Below are 12901 nucleotides of genomic sequence, written 5' to 3' on the forward strand. Positions count from 1 at the left end.
TTCAGACTTCATGTTTTCTTGTTCAATAAATGAAAACGACGTAAATACACAAGCATGCATTCCACTTAATTTTGGTCTGGGAGGGGACATTATGAAACATGATAAAATGTGTGGAACGGAAGACGATCATGCAGACATCAAGGGTCCAGGTTTCCAAGGCTACTGTTCCACAAATGCGTGCTTTAACAGGTGTGAACTTCAACGTCTTTGCCTTGCTGCTTGCATTATTACCAAATTGTAACGTTTCGAAATTATGTAAGGAAACCAGATTATTGATTTTCCTAGTGAAAATGAAAACCGGACTGTCCTATTCTGCTTTGAGAGTGCTATTCGGTGTTCACAGGACTTACACGTATTTTTACGACTGTTCTTATGCAACTGGCACTGTGTACGAAGCATTTCATATTCTGGCCTAGTAAGGAAAGTGTTCAAGAAACAATGCCTCCAGCATTTAAGAGAAATTACGGTAATTGTCGAGTAATTATTGATTGCACGGAAGGGGGGAAGAGATGTTTCCAAACTCCAAAGTCTTTTTAGCGAACAGTTCTTCTATGCGTTTGCCTTTTCTATATTTTTCTGTTGACATTGTTTTCGGGCTCGGTTTTCCTCATTGTTGCGGACGGTCTGTTTTGGAGACAACACTTTCGTTATTTATATAATACACTGCCGGTACTGCAGCTACGTGCTTGCAAGTTTCTCTGGTGCTTGCAGTTGATGAACAAGTTCCTCTTAGATACGAAGTTAGTAGAACATTATCCAATATGATAGAACGTACAGTAGAAAACCATAAGGAGTTGAATAAGAATATCAAATTATTGAAGAATAAGATAGATAATAATAATATTGTTGTGACAAAAGCTGTTAAAGGTAATACTATTGTACTGATAGGAAGACAAGATTATATTGAAAAGACTAAGAATTTTCTAACTAGCAATAATTTTGAATTGATAAAAAAAGATCCCACATCTTCTATGCAGAAAAAACTTAAACAAATTCTCAATAACATAACTTTTTTATTAGACTCCAAAGATACTAACTGTTTAATTAACATGAACCCAGAAATACCTACTTTAAGGGCACTACCGAAAATTCATAAACAATAAATTCCTATTAGACCAATAGTTAATTGCAGAAATAGTCCAGTATATAAGACGGACAAATTCATACAAATATTTTTAAAAGAACAGTATAAGTTTTATAGCCAGACACACCTAATTTATACTATTGACTTTTGTAACAGAATTAAAAACATTGAGCTAACAGATTACTACACGATACATAGTTTGGATATCAAAGATATGTACTCCAACATTCCTGTCGTAGATACTATAAAAATAGTAAGAAAGGATTTAATGCAACACAGCAAATTAAGCAAGGTGGAAATTGAAGAATTTTTAACATTACTAGAATTTACTTTCGAAAATAACTATTTTGTTTTTGACAACAAAATTTACAAACAGTCTAAAGGCCTAGCAATGGGTTCGCTGGCTTCAGGTATTTTAGCTGACATATTCATGGATTACATGGAATATGGAATATAATAAAATAGTGGATAAAATAGATGGATTGAGTACATGGTTGAGATACGTTGATGATATATTTGTTATTATCGATGAACAAAAGGTTAAATCTGATGGTATATTAGAGTATTTAAATACTTTGGATAAACAAGTGCATTTTACGATGGAATCTGAAAATGATAGGACTTTAAATTATTTAGATTTGACAGTTACTAGAAATTCTGGTCCTCCTCCTCCTCCTATTAAATTTTTTCTTACTATTTTTATAGTATCTACGACAGGAATGTTGGAGTACATATCTTTGATATCCAAACTATGTATCGTGTAGTAGTAGTAGGAGTAGGAGGAGGAGGAGCTAAACCATGGCAAAGCCACTTGCGGTCGTACACAGGCCATAACAAAATAATAATAATAATAATAAAGATGATACTCGGCCCAAAACTGACTGTCGAAGGATATAGACTGCAATCTCGTACAAAAACCGAGGAGCTCTCAAACCTTGCGGCTGACATCAGAAAGAGACGCCTGAAATTTTATGGACACATCAAATGCCTTCCAGATAACAGACTGACAAGAATCTTACTTGAGGCAACAGAAAACATCAAAACAAATAGGTGGACAACGGAAATCCGCCAAGACCTGGAAAAATCAGGAATCAAAGTGGCCGACATCGCTAACCGAACCTGCTACAGAACGAAAATCAACAAGTGGGAAGTAGAGTCAGAGAGAAACCACAAGAAGAAGACAGGAGCTAAGTGGACAGAAGAACGAAGAACCACGATGAGAGAAAAATTGAAGGCTGCCTGGCAAAGAAGGAAATGCACAACTTCTAAGTGAGCTTTGCATGATCAGTTTTCTGGTCTTTTTCGCATCTAATAATAATAATAATAATAATAATAATAATAATAAAGATGATAATTTGGCCCTGTGGTAGGGTCACGCAGCTGTGAGCTTGCATATGGGAGCTAGTAGGTTCGAACCGTACTCTCCGCAACCCTAAAGATGGTTTTCTAAGGTCTCTTAGTTTCACACGATGCGAATGTTCAGGTACCTTAATTAAGGCCACGGCCGTTTCCTTTCTACTCCTCGCCCTTTTGTATTCCCTCGTCGCCATGAGACCTGTCTGTGTCGGTGTGACGTAAAGCAAATTGTAAATAATAATAATAATAATAATAATAAAAGATGTGATTTGAAATAATCTGATAATGTTCTTCAAGAACAAAACATGCCAATCTGTTTTTAATGAAATAATATCTTTTTCATGTTTAGTCTGTTCTTAAATGTTTTCTTTTTCAGGTACTTTCTAATTTAATTTATACTACATCAGTTTTGACAGACTGACAAACCTCACTTTTATTGGGGAACCAGAGTAGCGTAGTGATTAAAATATTTCAAGAAAGATAATGCTTTCTGTAAATGAATGGCATGCTACAAAGAAATACAAATAGTCTTCACCACCCGATAGCAGACAGTTCAGAATAACTTCATTACTTCAAGCAATCTGTGTGGACCATATAAAACAACTCAACCCTTATGAATGGCTTAAGTAACCTGCAAATAGACAGGGATGGTTATAAGCGGTTGATGCAGTTAAAGTGTTAAATATGTATAACAGCAGTGACTTGCCATGTGGGATTACTCTGATGTAATACATTGCAGTACTACAAGAAGTCATTAGTACATCATTCTACATGTATGCTGATGATATGGCTCTTGCATCAACAAAAAGAAATGACCTCCAGAATGCTCTAAATGCTGTCACAAAATGCACAGACCACAACAGCTTTCAAATAAATGAAAAGAAAATGGTATAGATAATCTTCTGTTGGGGAGAGAGACTAGCATTGCAGAACAAACTAAAGCATAAAAGCAACTCTGTGGAAGTAGTTAAAACCTTTAAACACTTTGTCTTCACTCTACAGACAACCAGCACTTCATTTTAAGCCCAAGCAACTGAAAGATTCACTGCAAGAATATACAACACATAGTACATTCATCTGATGTCAGCTGAAACAGCCACGGTCTTGTTTTGTATCAAGATAATTCTGATATATGAGGTTGATTATGTGACGTAAGTTATCACTGAGAGACTAACACTATAGAGAAGGTCAAATCCCATTTCCTGAAAACTGCCTCTGGCTTTTCAAATATAGTGATCAAGAAATCAGAATTATCAAGGGAATCCATACTGATAGAAAATTTCAGAACAAAGATTCCCCTCCCTGAATGTGCTGAATGAAAGACAATGAAAGAGAAAATAAATCTTGAGCGAGTTCTATGCAACAGATGATATGCTAATGACACTTTGGAAACAAATTATTATTATTATTTATTTATTTGTCAGAATATTGATACAAAATGAACAGTAAAAATATAAATAATTACAAATATCCATTAACATAACATACACGTTACATTACACAAAATACACAGCACTTTACAGATATAATTTGTTTGGTCACACTGAGACCATCCAGTAATCAGCGACTGCAGATAACTCTTTAGCCACTTGAACGAGGTCTTGAAGTGTACGTTGGACAGGGCATAATTGACAGTTATACGTGTGTGGGGTAGTTTGTTTTTACCTGCAATCACAGAGTTCTGTCTGTTTTCCCAAATCCCCCCCACTTCTTTAGGTTGTCCCTAGATCTTCCAGTACCACACCTTAACACGTTCGCGGCCGATGACGACACATATGCGTCATGACTTCACTTTCACTCAGTGCCAATGACGACACGTGCGTCACATTTTGTGTCAAATATTAAAGCTCTTATTTCCGCCGATATATATTTAAACAAACAGACCTCTTATCTATACATTGTTAAGGTGTTATTAAACATATGCACAATCCGGGCATCAGATCAATTGTTAGTTACAATCTCTGTAGCCATTACAAGTCTGCATACATTTCCGCAATGTCAAGAGGGAACAGTGAAGTTTCAGCGGTGAAGTCTTAGCGGGATAAACAGGCGATTTGCAATTAATGATGATAGTCTGGAAGCTCTCCTGAATGCTAGTGACAGTGACAGCAATGATAGTGACGACAGCGATGACAGTGTGAACAGTGACTGTAGCCACCTGAGTGAGAATTTAAATCATGGATGTGTGTGTCGAGCGTCTACTCCCAATTCTAACATTGCAGAAGATGAAGAAGACGTAAGTAATATCTCATCTCCAAATCGCCCGCCAAATAACATGGGCAATATTTCAGGTTTTTTTCTTGGATTTCAGATTTGTCCTCAATGAAACAAATAAACTTTATTGGTCGGCCGGAAATGAAGTGACGTGAAACCTATTGATTATTTTTGCTTGCTTGCAGGTGACAACTTGCTGAATAACATTGTAGCTGAATGTAATGCATTTGCAGAAGAGTTGTTTTTGCGAGGAAATGTCACTGAAAAGTAGCACACTGTATTGACTAGTTACATTATACAGCTTATGGAGTAATGTAAGTATACATTGTTCACACAGCAATAATAAATTCTACTGCACAGTATTTTTCTGTGAAATGTTCAGAAATTTATTTTTCTGTTCTAAAGAAGTTCTACAATCAAACAAAACATTATTTTCCTCGTTCCACTTCATTACCAGTCATGACGCACATGCTGCATCAAAACCAAAGACGAAAAGCTCATCGGTAGTGCCGCTGGCGCAGCGTGTGCGTCATAGCTCGTATGCATATAAATAATATTGAAATAATGAAAATAATAATCTAAAATAGCCGAGCTGAGCTGATGTTCAGGAGGTGGAGATTCATGAGTTACCATCCACTCTGAAAGGTGTTGTACTTGACTTCAACTCAGGTCTCAGTGTGCTGTTGCTGTTGATTTGTTTAAGTGGAAGAGATCTTGAGGAAGCTCTTTCTTGATTTTAATCTTTCAGGAAGCAGTCGAAGTTCAAATAGAGGGTTACTCTTGTTGTTCTCTGCCTTTTTCCTCTTATATCTTGCCGCCTCTTTCATGCAAATATCCGGGGGAGTGATCCCAGCCAGGCAGTTAAGTTTCTCAGCAAAGGTTGCTTTCAGGCATCCTGTAACTACTCTGCAGGTTTCATTCAGAGCTACTGAGCTCAATAGCTACAGTCGCTTAAGTGCGGCCAGTATCCAGATACAGTGCTACAATCACATATGTTTTACTACTCCACACGAACTTACGTCTGGTGAAAAAACTATATCTTCTACATTACTTTTTATTTACCTGTTGCATTGTTTTTTCTGTTTTTGAGTAATCGGCTGATGATGACCCGGAACTTAGGGTTGAAACCGGTACCGTTTACGATCAACTAGTCATGTAACCTTACATTACTAAGTTTGCATATATTGAAAAGGTGGAACCATTACATAATTTTATTAATTTTAATTGTGATCTCAGTTCAATACGGACCATAATGATATTCTTATCTTTCAATTGCAGTATCCAGTATTCGGGAGATTGTGGGTTCGAACTCCACTGTCGGCAGCCCTGAAGATGGTTTTCTGTAGTTTCCCATTTTCACACCAGGCAAATGCTAGGGCCGTACCTTAATTAAGGCCACGGCTGCTTCCTTCTCACTCCTAGCCCCTTCCTGCCCAATCGTCACCATGAAACCTATCTGTGTCGGAGCAATGTAAAGCAAAAAAACCAAATCATTCAGAGCTACATTCATCCGTTTTGTATGAGCCGGATTGAACCAAGCAGGGCTGCGTATTCTGCCGCTGAGAATCTGAGAGCCAAAGCAGATGTCCTCAGTACTGTTGGATGTGCATCCCACTTGGTCAAGCAAAGTTTATGAAGGATATTGTTCTGGGCTGAGACCTTTTGACCAGTATTTGCGCAATGTGTGGAAACAAATGAATTACAATCTTAGACACATCATTACATGTTTTGCTATCCATGGCTTCCGCTTTCAACAAAAATTGTGATTGACCAAAAGCTTTCACGAACCAGTGGTAGAGTGTATTTGCAAGCTGTGGAAGAAATACTGCGACCAATAACATGCCAAGAACATTGTGGTCCAAGTGGAATCTTTATCCAAGCTTTGTGCCAATGACAAGATTCTACAAATCCTTGCACCAATGTTTGGCTGTTGGCTGCAATAATTCAATTATTATAAATTCATGAAGGAGAACATATCAAATATCCAGAATCAATAGTGCTGGGTAGGGTAGAGGAAGCATTGAACTATGTATTATTGAATACTAAATGATAGTAAAAACTTTAAAAAAAAAAAAAAAAAAAAAAAAAAAAAACATTGTCTCATTTTTAAATCTGCTCTTTGCTGGACCAGAGTACTAGTTGATGTACTATTTTTGAGTTTTTGCCTCTGGATTTGAGTTTTGAAAGATTTAAATTTTTAATGGATTTCTGTTTTATTATAAGAAATGTGGAGAAGGCATTACAGTCATGTAAACTGGCAGTGAGAAGTTGTGCCCACACTATTTGAAATGTGTAGAAAGTGTAGTGTATTGTTGTATTTTGTTTTTTTAGTAATGTGGAGACACGTCAGATGGCTGTGACAGGATTCTTGCTACTCTTGAAGACGCTGGATGTTAAAAACCTTGGTGCTATCAGCCAGTGTAGTCAGGGGAACTCTTCAGGAAACTCATACTCATCACAGGTAATTGTTATTGCATCATACTCTGAACATAAGTGATATAAATATGGAAAGGAACAATCAAGTCGAAGAGAATATTTTATTATGATACCCCCTGTTTGTGAGGGCAGTTGAATACCACCATGCCTGTCATAAGAGGTGACTAAAAGGGAGACCAGGGGATCTCAGTTTGGGAGCGTAGGTTGGCGACCATAGTTCCCCCTAGCTGAGTCTGGAATTGCTTCAGCATACTTGTTCGACTCTTGTTCTCTTTGCAAGTGACTAATCTCATGTTTGAATCCATATTGAAATATGTTATTTGTAATAACAAAGTTTTTATTCTAGTCAACCTGTTCAATGCATTATAATGTTGTCACACTGAAAATATCTTCATTAATTGACAAGTTATTTGTGGGACATGTTTCACTCCCTTATAGAGCATCATCAGCCAGATCTGAATCTCGAATAATAGTTATGTTTGTAAACAATGACTCCAGAACTATTGAAACATTTTTTTCACAAACTTAAAACTACTCTATTAGAATTTCATAAATTACATAAACTTTGATCATGCCTTCTTAACATGGGCTTAGTAGGAGATGTACAATAAAATTGTGGTAGAATGAGTTATTCTAAAATACTTAAAACAAGTACAGTAAAACCTCCCTATAACGGACACCTTCGGGACCGAAAAAAATGTCCGTTATGAAGGGGTGTCCGCCCGCGAGAGGTTATGAAACCGGTACCATTAAACATAAGTTGGAATACAATAACCCATGTATAGTATGTGTTAACAATTCTCGCAAATGTACCTTTAATTGTATACCGTACTGTATACAGTATTGTACAATATACTGCACTGTACTCACATGAGAAAGTTGTAGATGGGCTGCTGCAGCTGCGATGCACTGTATAAAAGAGACAAAAACACTTCTATGGAAACCTCTATTGAGCACACTGTACACTATTACCGTTCACCATGTTAAAATTAAAAAGAACGTATGAGTTTTTGAAACGTCAAATCAGTATGTAGATGTAGCAATATCTAGCACAGTACAGTAAAACATTAGCACTTGAAAAAATCCTTAATGTTCGTTTGTTTTGTCCATTTCGGTTTAGCAATGATGTTTTCACTATGTGCAATTAAATCCTGGGTCAAATTTACACCTTTTTCATCGTTTTGTTTACAATAAAATTCTTTCAGTCGCTTAACAATGCCGAGAGCCTCACTGTACGAGGTTATTGGCAGCACATTCATTTCCGTATTTTCTTCAGAGTCATCATTAGCATCATCTTCACTCCCGCTTTCGTCAGAATCTTCATTTTTGTCCCTCTTCCCTTGGATTGACTGAAGAATCGTTTTCGTGTCTCCACTCTCATACTCTGTTGGAATATCTGAATCAATTTCGATATAGGTGTTCACTTGTACACTGTAACCTGCTGCATTAATCAACTCTTGTGTTGTTTCCATGCTATCAGGAAGGGTATCCGATTCTATTTCGGGATGTCCACCACTAGCGGGAAACCCAGCTTTCAGAAAGCAGTTACGAATTGTTGAGGCCGTGACGTTTTTCCATGCATTGGTTATCCATGAAATTGCTTGGAGAACATTCAGCCCCTTTGTCAGTGTTTGAAGGGTTACTTCATTCCCGTTAAGTTCTGATACTATGTGCTTCATCACTAACTGTCTGTACATAACCTTGAAGTTCTGCATCACTCCTTGGTCAAGCGGCTGAGAAACTGATGTTACATTTGGTGGGAGAAAGACGATCTTCACATTTTGCAACTTAATTGTATCCGGATGCGATGCTGCATTATCGAGGAATAATAACACTTTTTGCCCCTGGCGTATCATTTTTCTGTCCAATTGTCCTAGCCACTCTGTCATTATTTCTCTGGTCATCCATGCTTTCCTATTCGCTTTCCATTCAATGCCAAACTTCGTAACGTCCATATTTTTAAAACACCTTGGTTTCGCAGCTTTTCCTATCACAAGGGGCTCCTCCTGTTCTCCACTCATACTTGCACATAACAAGACAGTAAGACGTTCTTTCGCAACTTTTCCACCAGTACAACGATTTCCTTTGAAACACAAAGTTTTGTCAGGTAAAGCACGGAAAAATAATCCAGTTTCATCGGCATTCAAAATATTTTCCGGAGCATACCCGTCTATGATTGAAGGTATTTTTTCTTGCCAGTTGTCAACAACCTCCATATTAACACTGGATGATTCTCCGCAAATCACTCTGAAGTTGATACCATGTCGCTTTCTGAATCTTTCTAGCCAGCCATTCGAGGCTTTGAAATCTCCAATACCTAATTCTGTCGCGAATTCTAACGCTTTTGCTTGTATCATTGGTTCTGAGACAGGGACATTCTGACTTCTTATTTTAGCGAACCACTCTAGCGTTGCCTTGTCAATGAGAGCTCCACTACCATTTTGAAACAGTTTAATGCGCTGTTCGTTGCCATTTAAATGCCATTCTTTCACTAGTTCCTCTTGCTTTTTCACAATTTCAGCTGCCTGTGTCTTTCCAATCTTAAACATTTCTGACAGTTTACGCACACCACACTTCTCACGTTTATGATAGTCTATTATGCCTACCTTTTCTTTTAAAGTTAAAAACTTCCTCGGAGCCATGTTTACACGCACTTACTAACGTAAAATTGAACACATCAAAAGCCCACGAGTCAATGAAAAGTAACCTGACAGTGAAGGTACGAATTCCAGGGCTGTCGAGCATGTCAGATCACACAACTTCCGGAAGTGATAGCGTAGCATAGTGTTGCCTTCCAAGAATGTGTACAGCCAGGATGAAAAGTTACGGTGTCTGTGATTCTTGGAAGTACCGGCAGTGCGAAAAGTAAGCGAATACATACAGTACAGGACACAAATACAGAATTTTTTGAAAAAGAAAGTGTCCGTTAGGAGAGGTTTAATTAGAGTTTCTCGTGGCTATGGTGTGTCCGTGTCCTAATAAAGGGTGTCCGTATAAGAGGAGTAAATTACTCATACACAACATGGCATTTAATTACGGACCTAGAAAATCGTCCGCCAATGAGGGGTGTCCGCCGATGAGAGGTGTCCGTTAAGACATGTTTTACTGTAGCATGTTTTACATCTTTGAAATAGGTGAAATTCAATCTTAAGAACTAAATTTGAAAGTTTCTTTGTAATGATTTGGTAAAAGAGTTTTACAGTAAAACCTCGTTAATTCAAAATCGTTGGGGCTCAAAAATTGGACTTCGAATTACGTGATTTCGAATTAACCGCCAATTCGCAATTCAGAAGTACCAACCCTTGCCGCGTTACGAAATATTCTAAGCCCGTTACTGCATGCAGTTAACCTTGATTCACAGTTTATACCTTTCAAATACCATGAAAAAAGAACTATTTCCAAAATGTATCCAAAAAGGTGCATTTACAGTATTCAAATAATGCACTTGCATATCTCACTGGCAAATATAACCTCACGCAACGAAAGAAAGAAAAAAAGAAGCACAATTCAAAGACGAGTAGAAATCTATGCTGGCTCCCATGTGCAAGTCCTTTATTCATTGGAGTACTATACTGTATGCATTTTAGATGCCTTGTATTTACACAGAAAGTACCCGATGCCCTTAAAATCAAACTTTCCTATGACTCTATCCTTGTGCGATTTCCCGCCATGGCACTTTTCTCGTACTTCAGAAATGTAAACACTTGCCGCGTCACAAAGTATTCTAAGACTCATTAATACATGCAATCACCTCGATTCACAGTTTAAACCTTTCCAATGCCATAGAAAAACTATTTCCGAAATGTATCCAACAAGGTGCATTTACAATGTTCAAATAATGCACTTGGATAAATCACTGACGAACATAACCTCACGCAACGAAAGAAAAGAAATCACACAATTCAAAGACGAGGATAAATTATGCTGGTTCCCCTGTACAAATGCATTATTTTTTGGATATCTGTACTGTTTGCATTTTTCGATGCTTTGTACTGGCATGGAAAGTGCCCGACGCCCTTAAAACGTAGCTTATCGAACTTTTCTATGATGAGGGGATAAAGTTTCTCGCTTCCATGTGCAATGCAATTGCAACGCTTACAATGACCCCCATCCCCGACCCTTGTACGATTCCCCGGCTGGCACTATCTCCTTTAAAACCATAAGACCGTTTGGGCTCGCATTAAAATAAAGCAATACAGTTTCATCGGCAATGAGAGTATTGTTCGGTGCATACGAATTTATTATATGAGCCACGCTTTTTCGTCAACTGTCGGCATCGCCAGTGTTCGCGCATTCTGTTTTCCCGCACACTGCCTGTTGCGTGATATTACGGCGTTCCTGAAAAGGTTGAATACAAAATAATTCCGATTTCATTCAACTTGGCAATCATGAAGCGCACTGTAGACCCACCAAAGTGAGTGTAAGTGCGGAAAGCTACCCCTCCACGTTCCGGAACACGCGTTCTATTATGACGCGGATAAATTTCGAGTTGAAATTACTCTGTAATATACTATTGTTTTAAAATGTAAAGGCAGTTTCGAATTAAAAGTTTGAATTTCGGTAATGGGGCCGACATTGTAGTTCGAATTACGAATTATCCGTATTTCTAATTAAACAATTTAAATAACATGCAAAACTGTATCTCATATTTCCGGGAACGAGAGCTTCTTCGAATTACGTGGGATTTTGAATTAACCGATTTCGAATTATCGAGGTTCTACTGTATATCCTTTAAGGATAAGAGTCTATAAAGATTCAAAGATCTCGTCAATTTTGAAAACAATGACTCAAGAACTATTAAACCATTATTTCATAATCTCAAACTTAATTTACTAGACTGTCATAAAATCAGAATCTTTGGTGACATGTCTTAATAACTTGGGTTTACCGGGCGAGTTGGCCGTGCGCGTAGAGGCGCGCGGCTGTGAGCTTGCATCCGGGAGATAGTAGGTTCGAATCCCACTATCGGCAGCCCTGAAGATGGTTTTCCGTGGTTTCCCATTTTCACACCAGGCAAATGCTGTGGCTGTATCTTAATTAAGGCCACGGCCGCTTCCTTCCAACTCCTAGGCCTTTCCTATCCCATCGTCGCCATAAGACCCATCTGTGTCGGTGCGACGTAAAGTCCCTAGCAAAAAACAAAAACAAAAAAAAAACAACAACTTGGGTTTAGTAAGAGAGACACATTAAAATTGTAGTAGAATGAGTTGTCCTAAAATATTTAAAACAGGTAGCATGTCTTGTTCTCTTGATATATAATTTATTTATAATGTCCAATACCGGACCATTTATATTGGTCTTGTTCTCTTCACGAGGCCTACGGAGTTTCATTTCCAGACCCTCCATAGCCTGTTCCTTTCTTTTGCCAATACCTTCATTTTCGAAGCGCAGACCTCTTTCTTTTTTTCCCTGCTCTTAATGTTAATAGAGTATGGTTGGCCAGTTATACTTCCTCTTAAAACCACCCTGCCACCCTGTTATATGTTTCTTTTGTGTTTTTCCTCTGTATTCATCTTTATGTCTCTTCCCCTTTCCTGTGTTGTTCTGGCTCTCCGTATCCTACACTTCCCACATCTGGGCTGAGGATATGTCAGTATGGCCCGTCAGTGAGTGCCCCTGATGGTGTTGGGAAGCATAATGAGCTCGTCGAGGTCTGAGAAGAACTGGATGTGGAAGGGCCGGGCTTAATTAGGAGAGAGCCAAATCTGTTTGAGAATGGGGATTGTCTTTGTCCTTTTTTAAATTCTTTAAATATTCCTGTCTTCCCACACTGTCCTGTTTTCTATACAGTGTTCCTTTTGATGTTCCTTT

The 12901-nt window shown here is 38.0% G+C and overlaps 1 protein-coding gene across 1 annotated transcript in view; it reads left to right on the forward strand.

The window, feature by feature from the left end:
* FANCI (Fanconi anemia complementation group I) overlaps positions 1-12901 on the forward strand; it is a 427158-nt gene that overhangs the window by 151806 nt on the left and 262451 nt on the right. The window contains exon 10 of the mRNA XM_067148224.2: positions 6986-7115. Coding sequence (XP_067004325.2) covers positions 6986-7115 — 130 coding nt within the window. The remainder of the gene's footprint in view (positions 1-6985; positions 7116-12901) is intronic.

The sequence above is a fragment of the Anabrus simplex genome, chromosome 5, assembly GCF_040414725.1.
Source record: "Anabrus simplex isolate iqAnaSimp1 chromosome 5, ASM4041472v1, whole genome shotgun sequence".
NCBI lineage: Eukaryota > Metazoa > Arthropoda > Insecta > Orthoptera > Tettigoniidae > Anabrus > Anabrus simplex.